Source organism: Tauraco erythrolophus, chromosome 22 (genome assembly GCF_009769465.1).
Source record: "Tauraco erythrolophus isolate bTauEry1 chromosome 22, bTauEry1.pri, whole genome shotgun sequence".
Classification (NCBI taxonomy): domain Eukaryota; kingdom Metazoa; phylum Chordata; class Aves; order Musophagiformes; family Musophagidae; genus Tauraco; species Tauraco erythrolophus.
The window spans coordinates 6649873-6669526 of NC_141486.1; the positions used below are offsets into that span (position 1 = coordinate 6649873).

General features: G+C 47.7%; 2 protein-coding genes across 5 annotated transcripts in view; both read left to right on the forward strand.

Annotated features, from left to right (window-relative positions):
• The window catches only part of LOC104369991 (torsin-1B), a 117701-nt gene that overhangs the window by 22107 nt on the left and 75940 nt on the right, over nucleotides 1-19654 (forward strand). The gene's annotated exons all lie outside the window — the stretch shown is intronic.
• Nucleotides 29-19060, forward strand: USP20 (ubiquitin specific peptidase 20). 4 transcript variants are annotated; one of them, XM_086624953.1, is made up of 25 exons: nucleotides 36-59; nucleotides 1077-1115; nucleotides 3082-3196; nucleotides 3588-3641; nucleotides 4345-4407; nucleotides 4552-4683; nucleotides 5154-5250; nucleotides 5441-5510; nucleotides 6086-6199; nucleotides 7304-7382; nucleotides 8713-9154; nucleotides 10066-10203; nucleotides 11345-11457; nucleotides 11886-12058; nucleotides 12544-12638; nucleotides 13199-13232; nucleotides 13680-13725; nucleotides 13999-14179; nucleotides 14652-14778; nucleotides 14880-15049; nucleotides 15677-15758; nucleotides 16133-16241; nucleotides 16635-16737; nucleotides 16970-17041; nucleotides 18034-19060. In XM_086624953.1, the coding sequence occupies exons 3-25, from the start codon at nucleotides 3116-3118 to the stop codon at nucleotides 18192-18194; spliced, it is 2736 nt and encodes a 911-aa protein (XP_086481079.1). In that variant the 5' UTR covers nucleotides 36-59; nucleotides 1077-1115; nucleotides 3082-3115; the 3' UTR covers nucleotides 18195-19060. The 4 variants fall into 4 exon arrangements, with proteins under 4 accessions (XP_086481080.1, XP_086481079.1, XP_086481078.1 ...); XM_086624954.1 differs by lacking the exon at nucleotides 1077-1115 and having other exon boundaries at nucleotides 29-59; XM_086624952.1 differs by lacking the exon at nucleotides 36-59 and having other exon boundaries at nucleotides 798-1115.

Here is a 19654-nt window from a genome sequence, read left to right on the forward strand (position 1 = left end):
CCGGCGGCGCGGCCCTGCGGCGGGGCGGCGGCGGCGGCGGCGCCCCGAGCATCGCGCAGGTGACAGGGCCGGGGGCTGGGGGCGGCGGCGGGGCCGGGGGGCGGGCGGGCCTCGGGCCGGGGCCCGGCACAGCCGCGCCGCCTCGGGCGCGGTGTGGTGGGGAGGGCCGGGCCGGGGATGATGCAGCAGCGGCGGCCGAGGGGCCGCCCGGGACGGGCCCCCCAGGTCCCGCGGGGCCGCCCTGCAGCCCCCCCGGCGCCTGGTGCCTTCTCCCGGTGGCAGCGGCCTTTGCGCCCCCGCGGCCCGCGGGGTGGGACCGTGGGGCGGCCGAGGGCTCTGCCGGCGGCTCGTGCCGCACGATTCCAGCGGCGTGCAGGGATATTCCCATTAAACTTCACTCGTGCTCAGACAGCCGCGGCGGCTGTTCGGAGAGGACGTGTGTTTTGGGGTCCGCTGCGTTTGAGGGGCCATGTAGCAGGGCGAGGGGAGAGCTCCTGAAGGTGTTTTTTTTCTTGAAAGCTGAATGTCTAGGTGTGCCGTGGTGTTGTGACCTCCAGTAATGAATCCGTGTTAAAATCCGGTCTCCTTTGCCTGTTCCACATAAAGCTCCTGGCTTCCCAGTACGTGGTGCAGTGCAAACGTCGAGCTAAGAGTCAGCGCCTGGTTTCTGGCTCTTCCCTGTCAGTAGGGGCAGTTCACTAAATATTTCTTTCTTTGGTATCTCAAGTGCAAAATGTCGCTAAGAACAGCTACAGACACTCCTTTATCTTGGTAGGTTGTGCACCATTAGTGAACAGACCTGGCAGTTGTTTTGCAGATGAGCAGTGCCAGGATTTCTTGGATTAGTTCGGTTACTCCGTGCACCGTGAATCTGCGTGTATCCGAAATTCTTAACAGCTGGCTCTAGCTTTGGTGCAAAACCACACAGTTGTTTTAAGCCAAAAAAACCCCAAGCTCTAGAAATGTGTTACTGTAGGAGGCAGAGACGGTGGGTTTGGCAGCAGCTTAAGCAACTGAAAGTAGGTTGCAGTTACGGTGGAATTGTTCTGACATGTTCGTGTACTGTTCTTCCACAGCGGTGCTTGGGAAAGACAGGCTGAAGGACTCGTTTTAAGGTAACTTATTTTCCCATCATCCACAATACGTTGTGACAAGCGCAGTTAAGCTTTCTGGCAGTGCTTTTATTGAATTCCAAGTTTCCTGAGCAGCGTTTGAGAGCTGTGTGCGCCAGCTAAAGCTCTTGGGGCACTCGTGGGCAGGTAGGGATTGAATACTTCCTTCTGAACAGTTACGACTCAAACCTTTTCTGATGTGCTCAGTTGGGGCTGAGAGGTGAAAATGAGGTTTTCTCTGCTTTCTTCAAAAAGGGAAGCTCTAGGTAGGAAGATCAGGATCCCAATGCTGGAAAGTTCAAAGGCCTGGTTTTAAGCAGAGGGGTGGTCCCATGGAATGTGCTAAAACCATCCTCATCCGCAAGACTGTGCTTAACATAGTGTGCTCCAAAACCGATTCCTGGTTAGCTGAAGACGATGAAGATGAAGGAGTCTGGAGTTAATTTTTAAATAATATTTTGCTGGTTAGGTTTTCTGGGAAAGGGGTAAGAAATCAAGGAAAGTGAAATAGCAAACATGGCATGGATACTTTTTTTTTTTTTTTTTAAACTGGACCAGCTGATGCATTTGGGAAAAGGGGTCAGTTTGGAGGAAGGAACTCAGAGCCCGAAAGTGTCCCAGTTTTATGTGTTAGTCAAAGATCCTGCAGTCTTGTCACTTGTCTTTTATATCAACATAAGTTTCATGATACTGTTTTGCTTCTCTGTGAAGCTGAATGAAATTGCTGGGTTGTTTGTTAAGCGTCTCTTCACAGGTTATCGGGATCCTGGTTACAACCACTGCTGTGTTTTCTGGCATGCAAATATGATTCCTTCCCCCTCCAGTTTTGCTTCGCTCCTCCAGTTCAGTCTATTCAGTTCCAAAGAGTGCTGGAAAAACACTGTTATAAAATTATCCTTGAGGTTTGTCTTCTGCCAAGGCAAGGTGCTAGGCAAGCTTCTCTGCTCCCAAGAGAAGTGTTGCTGATATGGCTTATTCATTTATTTTTTTTTTTTTTTTCTTTTCTCCCCACTGTCAGTGATTCAGATCAGATAACTCTGGGAATTCCTTCAAATGTTCTCAAAACGTAAAAACAACAGAGTGTAGCGACCATGCTGCTGGAGTCGTTAACTTCAAGTTCATCAGATTTTTCCAGTTCTTTTTTGTAACAATGCAGGCTTTTCATATCTGCTTCGTTTCCAGCAAATAGTGATATTTTTGGATCCTGATCTGTGTTGTTAATATCGCTTGTTTTCTTTTTTCTTTAACAGCCACAAATGAGGTTACCTAAACTATGCTTAAGAAACACAAACTCTTTTAATCTCCTTTTTTGTAGCTGCATGTTCCTGAGACATGTTTAAAGTCTTTTTACATACCCGTGGACCACCATGAAAGCGTTTATTGTGCTCGTGAGCATGCAGCTATGAAATCCTCTGTGCTTGTGGTGCCTGGCTGTACGAGCTGGGTGGAACAGTGTGGTGTTACGTTTTGTACAGTCTTTGAGAGTTACGTGGCTCATGTTGTTAAAAATCTACCTATCAAATGGTAAATTCGTCAGAGACCAAAGACTGGTTATCTGTGTTGCAGATTATTTAAGTCTAATTCCCTCTTGCCCAGCTTTGTTTACAACAGTAATCATATTTTTAACGTTTGATGAAGTAGTATAGTAACTAAACTGTGTGTGTGTCCCCCCACTGTTTTCTGAACGCACATCCCACGTTGTACGGATTATTAGCTTCATTCTTGTGTTTCCTTCTCCTCCCCGTTGCCTTGCTCGCTTACCTGTGATACCACAGTGCAGCCACTCAACAACGGGTCAAAACTGTGCTAGCTGATACGACTGCCTCCAGACTGAGATGTGTTTTGGTCTGTTTGAACCTTCAAGATGGATATTGTAATCTCTAATATACAAAACACGCTAATTTATCTTCTTACAATGTGAGAAAAAATCTGACGTATGACTGAAAGGAGCTATGCTTCCTTGTCCTAGGAAAACACCCCCCTGCCAGTGAGCGTTGGCGAAAATGGGGGATACGAGAGACATCTGTCCTCACCTGGATTCCATAGGAGAGGTGACCAGGGATGATCTGCTGCTCAAATCCAAGGTATGGAGTGTTCTGGTTGTCAGTCCTTTCCCTTTTAGCTATTGGGCATGGGTTTGCCTGTTTGCTTTTTGATGAACATGCTGCCTGTCTCCATAGAGGAGAGGCAGAAACTCTTCATCCCATGCTGATGTACCCTGCACAGGTCCCATGACCTAAGCCTTTGTCAACCCCATCTGATATTTGTCACGGTCATTTTATCCTGCTCAAACGTGTCACGTAGCTAAAACACTGCCAAGTATATATTGACTTGGAAGTACAATATTAAGAAATGAAATACTGTGAGCTGCAGGTTGGAGGGGCCTGTCACATAGAGAAGTTTCCCACTCTTGAAGGACTAGGTTACTTAAAAACCAAACAAGCAAACAAACCTTCTTTTATCGTGAATATGCAGGGAACTTGCCAGTCTTGTGGAGCTGTGGGACCAAATCTCTGGGCTTGTCTTCAGGTAAAAATGGCTTGCTGTTTGTGTGCATGATACGGTGGGACTTCTCTTTCATGCAATATGTTTAAAAAAATAAAGTATTGTACTGAAGAAAAAAAGAGCGGGAAGCAAAGAGGGGGTTCACAGTAAAACTATGCACCATTTTTGGCTGGATTCTAAGGAAAAGATTCCCTAGGTTAAAGGCTAAAACTGTCAGAATGTGCCAAGATGGAACAGTTCACTCCTCATAGGAGATTGCTCCCTGGTAATCCCAATAGGAATGGAGAAAATGCCCAGCCTTGACTGTTGGCTGGGTCCTGCCTCTGCTGGCAACTGTGAAGGGAGGCTGCCAGCCTGAGCCATCAGAGGCCACTGCTCAGGGCAGCAAGGTGGGAAGGAATGATAAGGGGCACGCGGATGGGCAGGGGTGATTTATTTTTACACCGTAACGCCCACCTGTTTTGAGACTGCTCAGATGTGTGGCCCATTGGAGCAATTGCCTTGGAATGGAGCCTTTACGTGGGTGCAGACCTGGTTCCACGTTTTCTTTCTTAAATCAAGCAATTCCAGTTTTCCATCTTATTCTGGGCCCTGAGTAAAAAGTGGGTTAGAAAACTGGCAAGATCCATTCTGCAGTTGCAGCTGGTGGTGGGACTGGAGTTGCAGACTGTTTTGTGAGGGACTCATTTGATGTGCCCACTGTACTTCTGCTCTTTTCTCTCACTAGATCGGTTGCCCTTACGTTGGTTGTGGGGAGTCCTTTGCTGACCACAGCACACTTCATGCACAGGTGAGCTTTCCTCTGTTGTCCATCTTAACACAGAGCTGGATTTTTCCCGTTACCTAATCCTCCTTTACCCCATTCTGGTAGTTCTGTTCTTCAGCTTGAGCCAGCTGTCAAATCAGATCCATTATTTCACTTTTTAATTTTTAGGCCAAAAAGCACAACCTGACGGTGAATCTGACCACTTTCCGTGTCTGGTGTTACGCTTGTGAAAAGGAGGTGTTCCTGGACCAGCGGCTGGCCACGCACACGCAGTCACCGCCAGTAAAGTTCTCTGAACCGGTGGGTCTGTGCCACAACGTGGCGGGGTTGAACGCTTGGCGGGGTTTTTGTTCACCTGCTGCAAAATTAGCCAAGAGGTTCCCACTGTTGTCCAGGCTTTTGTTGTGATAGGAACGCTTTCACTGAAAGTGGGTACTTGTAGCCAGAGGGAGGAACCACAACGGCTGTCACATCTTCATTTTCAATGCATGGCCCGTGGAAATTTTAGCTGTAAGACCAGAAACATCTGTTCTTGTGACAGTGCTGCACATTGCCGATGCCTCTCCTACAATGTGTACTGGAAGCAGTCATGGTACTGTTTCCACTCCCTCCTTGTGTTCGTGAGAAAGGTAGACAGTGCAGGTGGTTGTTCTCTCTCCAGTGTGCTTTTTTTAAAGGCTGGCTCGATTTATGTTTAAGGTAATCTCTCTCAGAACTCATGTTTCAAAGCAGGCCTCTCACTGATGCTTATTTCTCTGTCTTTCATCTAGGATTCTCCATTGCCTGCTCACCCTTTGAAAGCTGTTCCTATTGCAGTGGCTGATGAAGGCGAATCTGAATCAGAGGATGATGATTTGAAACCAAGAGGTAAGTCTGCATCGAGTTGATGAAAGGGCTGTGAGGGTAACTCTGCAATCTGTAGGACCTGCACTGAGAGGTCCCTGGGAGCAGAGTGTGGAGACTGCCTAGAAAGGACTGAATTCCCTCTCCTTTGGGGAGGAATGTAGAAAGCAGCACATCTGGAAAATGTTTCATGCCTCTCTTGTTTGTGCTTTAGGCCTTACTGGAATGAAAAATCTTGGGAACTCCTGCTACATGAATGCAGCACTTCAGGCTCTCTCTAACTGGTAGGCATTAGGGTCTTTCAGTAGAGTCTTTGCTGGACTTCACTAAATGACACAAGTGGTGCCTCTGGTCGGAGATCTTTGAGTTTTGCAAAGAGAAATCAGCCAGGCTAGGTGCAGAAAAAGTTAGTGTTTGTTTAGGGCAGCAGTAGGAATTTGAGTGAATAGCCAACTTATGGCTACATGCCAGATTCATGATCAGATGAGTGCTGGAAGTAAAACTTCCTTATTTCTGTTGTGACAGAAATTATTTATTGCATGGCAAGGCATGTCACATCTCTTTATTCTCCCCAGTGATATCATTCTAAACAACCCATATCCGAAAATATTTTCTAGCCATCCTTCTGAGAACTAATTCCAGGATCTCTGCTCTGCCCTGGGAACAGATTCAGATCAGCGTTTTTCATTTGTTTCAGGTTAGGAGTCAGGTCTGCATCTGGAATCACTTCTTCCCTCGATTTAAAAACCAGTATCTTAGGCATGCTTTTGAAAAGGCATGCATTAAAGTTTTGATAAACCCTTAAATAGAAGCAGAGGAGAAATGTTGATGCACTGAATTCTTCTCTTTTTTCTTGTAGCCCACCCCTCACACAGTTTTTTCTGGAATGTGGCGGACTGGTCCGTACAGATAAGAAACCAGCACTGTGCAAAAGTTACCAGAAGCTGGTGTCTGAGGTTTGGCATAAGAAACGGTGAGTGGTCATGCCCTAAGCTAATCTGGACAGATTATGTTAGTTTTGAAGTCTGACATCAGCAAAGAGTAAATTTGATCTTCATGGATAAAAGTATTGTATCAGGCAGTCAGTTCAAACCCCACGTAGATGGGTGTGCCAGGATTCCCCCGTATCTAGGAGATCCCATATCCTGCTACTGGTGATAAAGTGGGCATAGTGATGTCAGTGAAAAGAATACATTCTTAAAGTTGTAAGTTTAAAGAGGAAGAGGCTTTTGTTTATATAGCTTCTCTGTTGGCAACAAAGGAAAAATGGCGAAGTAAGGGAATACTCCTGGCCATTTCTGAGTATTTTGCATGGACTGACCAGCACTTAATTGCACTGCTCTTGATTAGCAGAGGGATTGATGATTTGGATGGTAAGTGGTACAGAGACTTTGACCAAAGAGAGTGGAAAAGGCAGGTGACGTTCTGGGAAATGTTTGCTCTTGGTTCAAATTCTAGACCGGTTCAAAGGACAGTGTAAAATAACGGAGCTCTGCTTAAATCTGACAATGTCTGCTCTGTGCAATCAACTGAAAAAAATCAAACTAAGGATTTAAATGGCATTGCATGTTTGTTTCATGTTAGTTGTTAACAAGGGATGAGTAAGAGAGAGAGCAAAAGTGAACCGTGTCTTTCTGGAAGAGAAAGACTGTAGACTTTGAAGCAATGTAATGTCATTTCAATAATGGTTTTGACTTACCTCGTTTACTGTGTGGCCAGCCCACCCAGATTTTGAGACATGCTGCAAAATCAAACCAAGTAACTAATTGCAAAACCCTGCTCTGGAGAGAATCACTTGAGACAATTCAAAGTGTGGACAGAGCTTTAAGTTAAACGTGCTCTGGGGAAGAGTCTCCCTGGAAGGACAGACTGAAATGACTGCGAGATGTTTTCTGTCTCCATTTCTATGTCATCCAGCTAATAGAGGAATATATGCCCAGGCTTTGCAGGTGCATAATTATCTTTTGTGCTTTTTAGCTACTCACCACACCCCGTTCTATGGCTTATTAGACAAACTGGCTCCAGGCCTGATAAGCAAACTAACTTCTCTTTTTTTTTTTTTCCCATATCTAAACAGCCCGAGTTATGTTGTTCCAAGCAGCCTATCCCATGGAATTAAACTCGTCAACCCCATGTTCCGAGGCTATGCACAGCAGGTGGGGCCTCAACTAAAACATGCCATTATTCCAAAGATGGTGGCATTTTCCTTCCTGCAGCAGTGATGCTTGTGTTGAGAAGGAGGAGGTGATGGAGCTCAGGGGTCATGCCTGTTTTGTGTCAGTATCAGTGATCTGACAGAGCACTCGGGTGGGATTTAGGAGACGTGGGTTTTCTTCCAGGCTCCACCTCTGGTTTGCTGGTATCAAATCGATGCATTTTCCAGCGTCAGCTTTCTCACCTCTGAAATTATGATGGTCACCTCCTTTATGAAGGGCTTTGATATCTATTGATTTGTACTATAGGAGAGTGAGGTGTTATTTATTCATGTCAGAGCTGGGAAACCTGGATAAATCTATACTCAAATGCTCTGTATTTTTTTTCTGGGGAATTACAGCAAACTGAATCTTATTTAAAGATAGTATCCTCTTTTTTCTTTGAAGTTTTTATCAGCGTCTCTCTTGTGTTTATTCTTTAGAATCAAATGTAAACATCAAGCTATGTTTGATGAGAAGATTTACAAAAGAAGTGACAGTAGGACAGTACATCTAAACTGTGATACTGACAGGAGGTCGAAACAGGATAAAAATAAGATTAACGAAACAACTTCTATATTTATCTTTGATGTGAAGTACATTGGATTGGAAAACTCTCAGCTGTAAAGAGATAAAGTTGAAAGGAAGGCAGGGCAGGCTAAATGCCAAACTTCCACAAAATAACAGAAACATCATAATTAACTTTCTGGAGTTGTCAAAATGCCAAGTCACTTTCCAGCAGGTCCTTTGAAGCCAATGTACCAGCTCTTTTACCATGTATTATGAATGTAGGAGCTTGCACCTTGACTGTATAATCTGTGGTTTCTGGTTCCATTCCCGATTTATTAAAGATTTTAATCTGCCCTATTTAAGAAAGGGATTGCCATGAGCAGAAGTCAGTGTTCGTGAAATTTGTTTTGTGGATAGGAGTCTGTTCTCTAAGGCCTACTGCCTTCATTAGATTTCTCCTTGTCTCACCTCTTATCAGTGGTAAACCCTTGATAAATGAGCTCGTGGTTTGATGCTGCAGCTGCTGTCTGGCTTTTCAGTGTCTTTCAGCTGAAGATGTTCAGATAAAATTGGGCCTTTTATCATTTAGGAGTTAAAAACAGGCTTCTTGGTACATCTCCACAGTACTGTCTCTGCTTTAGTAAGGTCTCCCTGTGTTGCAGAGGTGGCTAACGTTTGTGGGCAGCATCAAAAGAGGCGGTGAATGGAGCCGTCTCCTCTCTTGCCCCTCTCGTTTTCCCCATTTCTTGATAGATACTAACGTGGAATTACTTGTGGTTTGCAGGACACTCAGGAGTTCCTGCGGTGCCTGATGGATCAGCTTCACGAAGAACTGAAGGAACCAATTGTTGCAGAGACGAGGGATTTGGATACCAGTGACCAGGATGACAAGCAAGAGGGAGACCGGAGCCCTTCGGAGGATGAGTTCCTCTCCTGCGACTCAAGCAGTGACAGGGGTGAAGGAGATGGTCAAAGCCGGACCACAGGGGGCATGGGCAGCAGCTCCCTGGCAGAGACGGAGCTGTTGATCCAGGATGAAGCAGGGCGAGGGATTTCTGAGAAAGAGCGGATGAAGGACAGGAAGTTCTCCTGTGGCCATCGGCGCAGCAACTCAGAGCAGGTGGATGAGGATGCAGATGTTGATACTACTATGATGCCAGTTGATGGCAGAGCCTCACCTGAGATGCTGCCAGCTCCTCGTCCTGCCAGCCCATGTAGGACACCAGGTATAAACCTCTTCGAGTCGTGTTATTTGTGAGAAGATGTGTTATCGTCCTACGCAGGGACAGTGCTGTAGTGCAGTGGCAAACAACACATAATGTGACTGTTTCTTTTGTGGGTTTCAAAAGGTTTTGCATCCAAGGCTTTCTTCAGTGTCCCTGGCAGTAGTTCTGTCTTTGTGCACAATTGCTTCTGTAAGAAAACATAACGTGTGAGCCACAGAGGTGCTTCGCTGGGCTAAAGTGCTGTGAACTGAGTAAAAACTACATCCTGAAGGCAGCAATTGCTGCCTCTGCCAAACCTGCCAGCACCGTATTTATGCCTTTTCCTAACTGAAGAGAAAGGTTTTATATGTGTACATTGCTCTGATAGGCCAGCCTGGGGAGATACTAGCTGTGCACAGGGCGTGGAAGAAGGTAGTTGTTAACGTTGGACTGTGGGCTTTGTGGAGAGAAAAGAGAGATGCACAGTTGTGGCATTTCTGTGTCTTAGGGAAAAGAAAAGAGCAGCAGGTAAGACGTAGGTGTGGAGTCACCTCAGACTGAACATATCCGATCTTTCAACACTTCTGTATGTAGGAGTCTTACTCTGCCAACTGGCAATGCTCTTTATGTGGATTAGGGATACAGGAGCAAGCTGTAAAACCGAATTAGTCATAAGAGTGAAAAAATGGCTTCTTTTTTTTAATGTAAGTATTAGCTGTTCAGTACAGCTCTGTAGCATTCTTATCCGTGCACTGCAGGAGCTGTATCTGCCAACCTGTGCAAGCAGGACAGTTAATGGACCCTGAACTGTGCATATTGGGAAAGATTCTGTGCTGGAACACAGAGCTGGGCTGACACTGACTGCAGTAGAGTTGCCTTCCATATCTGAGGTTTTCACCAGTACTCTTCTCCCTCCCCATTTCCCCAAACAGAACCGGACAATGATGCCTACGTGCGCTGCTCCTCACGCCCCTGCAGTCCAGTCCATCATGAAATGCACTCCAAGCTCTCTAGCAGTCCTCCTCGCTCTAGTCCTGCCAGGCTTGGACCTTCCTACGTGCTCAAGAAAGGTAGTGCAGAGTGTATGCTGGGACACCAAGAGGGGAGCATGTAGAGGAGGAGGGGTTCATTTACAGAAGAGAGAAGGAATCCATCGTGATTCCTGATTAACAGTTTTAGGAAAAGCTGGTTCCCCCAGACATCTAAAGTACTTCTAGGCAAAGACTACAGTAAACCTGCAGGTAAAGTCAAACTCTGGGCACAACAGATGTTCTGGTATTGCTCTTATATTGGAGCCTGAAATGATTTCCATGTCTGCATCTGCATACTGTGTTTGTTATTAATAAAATGGCTGTGAAGTCCCAGGCACAAGCTCTGTCCATGTAGGGGAGTGTGGAGATGTGCAAACATTTGTCTGCCAGACTTACATTTCGTAGCGTGTGGGCCAAAGAACTGTAAGATGAGGTTACCGAGAGAGAGCTTCCTGCCTCGTAGACATCTTGGGCTCACAATAACAGAATTAAGGCTGCAGATGTCAATCCAGTGCTGGGAGCATTGTTAGGCTTCAGAGTGGAGCCTGGCTTCTGTTGCTATCAAACTGGTCTCTTCATCCCAAGTGAATTACAAAAGAAATCCCTCAGCATTGCGTAGCCTGCACACACAATGGCATGTGCTTATACCACTGTCCCTACAGCTGTTCAATCGTTCCATTCTTTCCTCAACTGTGTCCCAGCCCCTTGGCTGAGGTCAGCACAGCCACAGATGTTCTGGATGGATAAAAAGCACTCTGTCTCCATGCACATGTGCAGGGGGAAGAAGGTTTGTTATTAAACAAAACTGTGGTTTTGGCCAGTGCGTGCTGTGGGGAGTCCTCTCCAGTGCAAGACACCTGGGAAACACATGGTAAATGTCAGAGGGGAGGGAAAAAAAAAGGACAAAGTACACTGGCAGGTCAGAGGGGAGAGGAAGTGTAAAGCTTAGAGCAAAATGTTGCAAGATCTCAGAAAAGCTGGGATTCTCTGTGGCAGGGCCAGACTTCTAGACATGTAGTGAGAGGACGAAGACAGAATTTCCAGTAAAGCAATTTTTACCTGCTGAGAGCTGGCACGTTTGTGTTGGTTCACTTGACTACCCCTCCTTTCTTGTACCACCCAAAGCAGCAGTATTCTTCGTGTCAGTTCACACGATGGGTCTTCCTTGTCTGTCTTTCAGCCCAGATGCAGGCTTCTGGGAAAAAGAAGAAAGAACTTCGCTATCGCAGTGTGATTTCTGACATCTTCGATGGCTCCATTCTCAGCCTGGTGCAGTGCCTCACCTGCGACAGAGTGAGTCTTCTGGTGGCTGTCAGCCAGGGAGCACAGTCTTCTGGCTTGTGGATCTCTTCTTAGGAAATGGTGCTGCTATTCCCAAATGGTGTGGGATGCTAAAGTGAGGATAGGTGGATGGCGGGGAGGTGTGAGAAACCTGCCACGCCACGAAGTTGTATTTCCCTGTAGGGGTCTGTGTGCTTAACCGTGTCACCAGAAATACCACATTCACATTAGAAAACTGATTCCAGTGCTACAAAAACCATGACAAACGTCATCCTGCTGACAGCAGTGAAGAATAGTTAGCCAGAGGCAGTTGCTCTTACTGCCAGCCCAGCTTTCTAGCCTAGACAAAATCCAAGCAGTGATAAAAGGTGGTGAAGGTCAGGTGCCAGCTCCATTACATGCACAGGCAACCCAGACCTCTTCCTCTTGGATGTTTCCAGGTTTCTACAACAGTGGAGACATTCCAGGACCTGTCACTCCCAATCCCAGGGAAGGAGGACTTGGCCAAGCTGCACTCTGCCATCTACCAAAACGTGCCAGCTAAGACAGGGGCATGTGGGGACAACTATGCCTCGCAAGGCTGGATTGCTTTCATCATGGAGTATATCCGGAGGTGCGTTCCCTATGCAGGACCTCTTTTTCCTGGGGTTTGCTCTGCAGTGCTGGAAGGCAGCTGTCCCTAACCAGTGGTGTTTACAGCACAATGTCAATTGTAACCATTCCTTGGGTGACAGCATGTGGTAACTCTTTGAGCCTTTTCATATAAACCAGTTGCTACCGTTCCTCTAGTTCTGTCATATGCCTTGAGATCCCTTGTGCAGCTGATAATCAGTCCCTCACTCACTTCTGCCTTTAGCTCAGTCTTGCCCTCCAGAGCAAATTAATTCCTGGTGTAGCTTGCCAAATCATTTCCAGTTTGAGCAATCACAGTAGGAACACCAGCTGAGAGAAATCGTGCTTTCCCTGCACCTCTGGGATATGTGATGAGTGTAGGACCTATGGCTAGAAGGAAACCCATCATCCATTTGGGGTTTTGTGCACCAAAGCGTCCAGCTATTTTATGCATAACTCTTCCTCTTAATCCCCTCTCTTCTGCAGATTTGTGGTGTCCTGTATCCCTAGCTGGTTTTGGGGTCCAGTTGTGACGCTGGAGGATTGCCTCGCTGCCTTTTTTGCAGCTGATGAGTTGAAGGGTGAGTTTTCTTCAGTGGGATCTGACAGCACAAAACAAGGAAAATCTCATGGAGGATTATTTCACAGGCATTTTGGAGGCAGATTAAATCTCCTGGAAATCCTGCCTCAGTATTTCACTTAGAGACTGGCGGTACCAAAACTTGGCAGTTCAGCATCTCAGAGCAGAAGTGAGTTTTCCCACCTGCTCAGGGGAGCTGCTTTTCCATTCTGAATCTGGGTGAGAGTGTCTTCAGCAAGGAGCAGACGTGGCTTTTGGTTGGTTGTGAGTGCTGGGGCTCCTTAGCTGCCCTCAATTCTTCACTTTCTCCATCGACTCCATGAGTTCTAAAGGACTTAAACAATTTGCTGTATTCACTTGTGTCAGTGTATACCTTTCCGCTAGTTGACTGCATTCTCTTTTTGCCTGTGCTTATTGAGAGAAGTGCTGTTTTTCATCTCTTCTCACTTTGGCTTCCCCAAGAGGTCACTTAGCTTGATTTCTCTGCACTGGATAGAAATGTAGTCGTATCAGCGTTGTGTGCTGGGAGTAACTGCATGACTTTCTTCTCTTCATCTACAGGGGACAACATGTACAGTTGTGAACGGTGTAAAAAGTAAGTTTGCATTATCTGTATTGGGTTGTATTTTCTGGAACTTTATTTCTCTGTACTGCTGTCAAACATTTTGCCATGTCCTCCGCCTGGGCATTTCTTCTGCTGAGTGGTAATGTAAAATCTGCCTTGCCTTAAGTTAGAGTTCTGGTCGTGGCAGGTCACTGCGTGCAGATAGGGAAGGTGCTGGCTTTGCAGGGAAATAAAAGGAAGAAGGATATGAACAGGGATGTGGCTTGGCAGTAATGGAGCTATTGTATTAGAAAGAAGAGGCATGACAAACTGCTCATGCTGTGCTTTGTTTGGGAAGGGTTCTGCAAAGAGCCTGAATTTGTTGCTGCTGGAATTCAGGATTTGTCTTGGATTTCAAAGCGAGCAAGACCCAGTCTCACTTTTTGGCATTCCTTTGCTTTAGAGATTTCTCACAGATAGTTTCTTTTTCTCCCTCAGACTGCGGAATGGAGTAAAGTACTGCAAAGTCCTCCGGCTGCCAGAGGTGAGTAAAAGCACCTTGTTTCCTGGTTTTCTTTCAGCAGCCACTGAGGAGGTAAGGAGGCTAGAGGTAGAACAGAAATAGCAGTTTGTTTCGGAGGCCAAGTCCTGTATCTAGACCAGAAGAGACTTGCCCATTCTAAGCTGATGAGCCAGCAGGATTCATGGCTAACAGGCAAAGAACTCTTGCAAAGATCAGATGCACAGAGATGTGCTGTCAGATCAGAACACCCACGGCAAAACTGCACTTCGGGGTTCTCTGTCTTTGGTCTTTCAGATTCTTTGCATCCACTTGAAACGGTTCCGACATGAGGTGATGTATTCCTTCAAGATCAACAGTCATGTCTCCTTCCCCTTGGAAGGGCTGGATCTGCGACCTTTCCTAGCCAAGGAGTGTGTCTCCCAGATCACCACCTACGATCTCCTGTCAGTCATCTGTCACCATGGCACAGCAGGCAGTAAGTCCTTCTTCTGCGAGTACAGGTGAAGATGAAAAGGAACGGGATAAGCATGAGCAAAGCAGAAGTGTGTTCCAGGACTGGCCAATGCCTCTTCTGGGATGAAGTGCAGTGTAAGACCTGCCCCCTCCATTCCCAGGCTTGCTCAGCCTCAGCCCTTTGAAAAGTGAACCGAGCAGTTTCTAACAGATCCCCTGCAGCTATTGCAGCCTCGCTGCTGGGTTGGCTCAAACACTTTCCCGATGTTCAGTCTCACTGAGAGGCCCTTTCCAAGGAAGGCAAATCAGGGTGACAGTGCCAAGCTCCCATGCTCCTGCAAAGCTTGCCTGAACAGCAATTACACCTTTTTTTTTTTCCTTTTTCTCTCTGTTCTCTGCCAGCAGCTAATCTCATTTGTGCTGCTGTCACTATCCCAGGCCTGATTTCTGTGTGCACTCTGAATCCCAGCAGTGTCGTCTTTCCTCTCTTACAGGTGGGCATTACATAGCCTACTGCCAGAACGTGATCAATGGCCAGTGGTACGAGTTTGATGACCAGTATGTCACTGAAGTCCACGAGACCGTAGTACAGAACGCAGAAGCCTATGTCTTGTTCTACAGGTGAGCAGCAGCCCCTTGCTGGTTGCAGAATACCTAGAAATGTCTTTGGAAAACTTAAGTTTTCAGGAATCGCTTATTTTCTCTTCCTTTCTCTTCTTAAGGAAAAGCAGTGAAGAGGCTGTGCGAGAGCGTCAGAAGGTTGTGTCCCTTGCCAGCATGAAGGAGCACAGTTTACTGCAGTTCTACATCTCTCGAGAGTGGCTCAATAAATTCAACACCTTTGCTGAGCCTGGTCCCATCACCAATCACACCTTCCTGTGCTCTCATGGAGGTGAGGCAGTGCTGCTGGACCTGGGAATAGCAACTCTCGGCCGTACCTTTGTGCTTCAGGAAAAAAGCTCCAGCTGTCATCCTGCTACAGTGTACGCTGCAGTGGGATCCGCTTCTTTGGCAGAAACTCCAGCCTGCTCAGGGAGAGATGAGGCAATTACCCCATTGTCCTGCTGATCAGAGGCCCGGAGGGATTCGTGTGGGGAACAATAGTTTTTAGTTTTCTGTTTGTTTTTGAAAACAAACGTGTAGAAAGCAGATAAGGCAGCATTTATCCGTGTTACCCTATCAGCAAGGTTGGCCTCCAGTGTTTGTTTGGAGAATGGAGCACCCGCTACTGAAGAGAGCTGATACCATGTGTTACTGTTCTGCTGCTTCATCTGTCATGCTGGGGAGCCCTCGTGTTTATAAATCACCAGCTGGAAATGAAGCACTTGATTAGAAATTGAGGCCGTGGATTGAGAAACCTCCACAATTAATGAACTCCTGATTGTCTTCCATTAGCAGAGGAAGCAGATTCTGGAATCAAGGAGTTTTCAGCAAGGAAGATCTGCCTTTTTTTATTTGTGCCTTTACCCGGTGGTAATGAGCTCCCTGGTTAACTCTCCCTCTTGCCTTTCCTCCACAGGGATTCCTCCTAATAAGTACCACTACATTGATGACCTGGTTGTGATTCTGCCCCAGAACGTGTGGGAATATCTCTACAACAGGTGAATATGACCACTTCGTTCTTCCTCCCAATGAGTTTTGCTTTTTGTTTCCCACCTTGGGCAGTGACCAACACACAATCCCTTCCCAGGGCACCTTAAAGGTATGCAGTACTTGGTGTGGACTGGCAGAGGCTTGTATTTGGTAGATCCTCCTAACCTAAACCACACGAGCTGTATCAGTGCCTTGTCCCAGAGCAGCATTGTGACTCTCACTGTGTTAAGGCAGTACCCTCCGTTCAGGAAACGGCTGCAGTTCCCTCTCCTTCACCAGCGTCTGTGGTAACATAAAAATCCATCTCTGTAGGATTCAGGGCTGGGAAGCATTTCCGTTCTCCTGCAGTTCTCCATTCCCCTGCCTCTCTTCCTGTGCTCAGGTTCGGGGGTGGCCCTGCTGTGAACCATCTGTACGTGTGCTCGATTTGCCAAGTGGAGATTGAAGCACTGGCCAAACGCAGGAGAATTGAAATCGACACCTTCATCAAGGTTCGTATGGGAAGCATCTGGAAGCAATGGCAAAGGGCACAGGTGGGAAATAGAGACCTGTCACAGTCAGTTAGTGGAAGACTCTTGCCCCTGTTTTCCAGAACGTGATCTACAGCATGGCCAGGAGATTGACCTTGGGGTTCCCCAGTGCTAACAGCATGGGGAGGGCAGATGAAACACGATAATGCTGTGTGTGGCTGCAGACATGAAGTTGGAAACCATCCTAGTCTCTTGCCTGCTCTAGTGAGCAGGAGCAGGTTGAGGAAGGTGGTGGAATTACAAGGGGTTCTTCTGAAGAACAGCAAGGCTGCCCTACAGTTAATGGAAGGGGCTCCCCCAGATCTCAGGAGTGACTAAATCCTTCCTGCATGTCTCTATTCTCTGCTCTCCCAGCTGAACAAGGCTTTCCAGGCAGAGGAGTCTCCAAGTGTCATCTACTGCATCAGCATGCAGTGGTTCCGCGAGTGGGAAGCCTTTGTCAAGGGGAAGGATAATGGTAAGAAGCTGGAGACTTCTGGAGTGTGTTGGGGTGAGAGGTGGAATGGCAACAAGGCTGTTTGCCACGTGCACCTCCTCGGTGAGCACGGAGTTCAAACACCCACGGCTCAGACTGCCCGCAGGCCCCCGAGGCCAGGGTGGAAATAACAAGGGAACTAGCTCGGGAAATCAGCTGCGCCTGGTGGCAGTGTGGGAAGCAGAATGGTTTTGACATGTTTGTTCTCTTACAGAGCCTCCCGGTCCGATCGACAACAGCAAGATTGCACTCACAAAAGCAGGCGGCCACGTGCAAGTTAAGCAGGGTAAGGCTTGTGCTCGCTGTCTTGTAGTGTTGCTGGAAGGTGAAGGAGAATGCTCCGCTGGATCTAGCTGTCCGTAGTGAAGCGGTCATGGAGCAAGATGGTGTTGCAGAAACGTTGTGCTGATGGCCCTGCGTGAGCCACCTCAGCTCTCCACTGGCAGCTCCTGTATGCCCAACTTGCCCATGTGACTCGTTACAGTGAAGCCTGCAGTCCCCATCTCCTGCTGTTCTCCAGGCCCCCTCCACCATTCCCCTTTGCCCAGCTTTGTGGCTTTCATCTTGTGTTGCTCCTGACCTGTATTTATTCAGCCTCTGCTGTCGCCCAGCTTGTGAAATAACATTGCTTGTGCTGTCCTCGCTGGGCTCTGCTGCCAAGCAGATAAAGATCACGTTTGTATCTTGGTTATCTCTCAGAGCAACCCCTTCTTCTTTCCTCCTCTGTAACCTTTATGGCAAAGTTCTCTGCTTTCCCTGCGTTGTGCTTTGACCACCTTAAGCTGTCCCTCCTAGGACAGCTTGGAGGAATATTTTCAGTCTCTCCCAGGCAGTGCAACCCCAGCTGCCTGGGACTGATGTGTCTGAGTGCGTGTCTGTAGGCCCCTGGGCTCCCAGAGCCCCTTCACTGCTGTGCGTGAGAGAGGGGGTCACGATCTCATGGGCTGTTGGTGCACAGTTCCTCTCGGGGGGAGGAAGAAGTGACTCCACAGCTACGCTGCCGTGGAGGCCTGGTGGTTTCCAGCAGCTAGTGGCATTGTGGAGGGCTGGTGGGGACAGCTGTGGCTGCAGCTGTGCAGTGAAGAGCTGCCAGCAGGGCAGGGGGCTTCTATGGGTCCAGACCATGCCTCATGCCTCGCTTTTCCTGTGGGCAGACCTGTGCAGGGGGAGGTGGTTGGAGAGAACATCCTTGCGTTGTGGTGGACCAACCTTTCCCTCCTGCATCTGCACAGGCCAAGGGCCGACTGGCTGCACATCTGCTGCTGTTGTTCCTTCCAGGTGCTGACTATGGGCAGATTTCCGAGGAGACGTGGATTTATTTAAGCACGCTGTACGGAGGGGGCCCAGAGATTGCGATCAGACAGAACGTGGCCCAGGTCCAGGAACTGGAAAACCTACACGGGGAGCAGAAGATTGAAGCGGAGACACGGGCTGTGTGACCGGTGCGGGATGGGGCAGGGAAGGTATGGAACAAACACATCTGTGTGGGGTTGGAAGGCTGGGGAATCCTGAGGAGTCAAACCTCCTCCGCTGTCTGGCACTCAAAGGTGAGTGCAGCTCCCACCACTGCGGCGGAAGGCACTTTCCTCCGCTGTCCTTTCATGTGGCTTTGATTGTTGGGGTGGCACTGGGCACGACTGGGAGAAAATTGGGTTCTCTGTAATTCACCTCCGGGTAAAGCTGTGGTAGGAGACCGCAGCCAGACTTCACTAGGATACATTTCTGACCCACTCCCTCTCCCCCTTTTCTTTGCTTACAAGGAACCAGCACTCCCAGCTTGGCCCCAGTGAACTGAGTCTCTGCTCCTTTACCGGTTTTGCTTTTAGCACTTTTTAACTCAAACGTGTAAAGAAAATGAAACATTATTTGTGTTCCCAGCCGGCAGTGTTGCAAATAGAGAAACCTGCTATTTGAAGCTGACTAAGCCACAAGGTCTCCCAGTAGTTTTGCACTGGTGAGGCACAGCTGTCACAACTTCCTAGGCCTGCTCTTTATCTCATTCTTCCAAGTTCAGTTGCAATCAACTAAAGAATTTTGAAAGAGGCCATTTCTTCCCCAGCCCCTAAAGCCACACACTTCATGGTCCTCCTCGATTTTTTTTCTCTCCTTGTATCTGATTTATTGTCTTGAGCACATTTTCAGAGAACAAAGCTGGAAGATGAGTTCTCCTTCCCTTCCCACTGTACTCTTTCTGCTAACGCTCCTGGCAGTTTTGTAGCGATGGGATGCAGCCTTCCAGGTGCTTAGCTCACAGAGGGGGTACACCAGCAGCTTAAACTCAAGAGCTGTTAACGGGCAGGCTCTGATGCAGTCTGGTTCATAACCTCATTCTCAGACTGACCCTGCTATAAGCCTACATCTGTCTCCACATCTGTCACAAGAAGCAAAGGGTGTGTGAAGGACAAGACGGAGCCCGTTTGTTTGCACAGAGCCCGTTCAGATGGGTCACCCTTGGACAGGGGGGTAACTCAGTGCTGGGGAAGGGGCCTGGCTGAGCAGGCCCCAGGCTCTTGAAGCAGCTTTTTAGGAACGAGCTGCTTTCTGCAAACAAGCCCCCCCACCTGTGTGCTGAGGTCATTCCAGCTTCTCAACACAGATGTCGTTTGTGTACACAGTGGCTCATTTAATGAACAGAAATAACTTGCTCCCCAATCTACTGCTGCTAACACAGCCATGGAGCATCCACTCGCAGGCAGTGGAGAGAGGAATTAAGACAAAAAAAGCTAAACACTACTTTTTGCAGCAGGGCTGTTATTGAAAGTTCGTCGTTCATCTCGTAAGCCAGAAAGGCAGTAGTGAGATCATGTGTGACTCTGCAAGCATTTGAGAGTTCACTGGAAGCAGAGGTGGCCTCTCATGGGCTGAGGAACCAAACTGCACGTTCATGGTGCTGGAACCT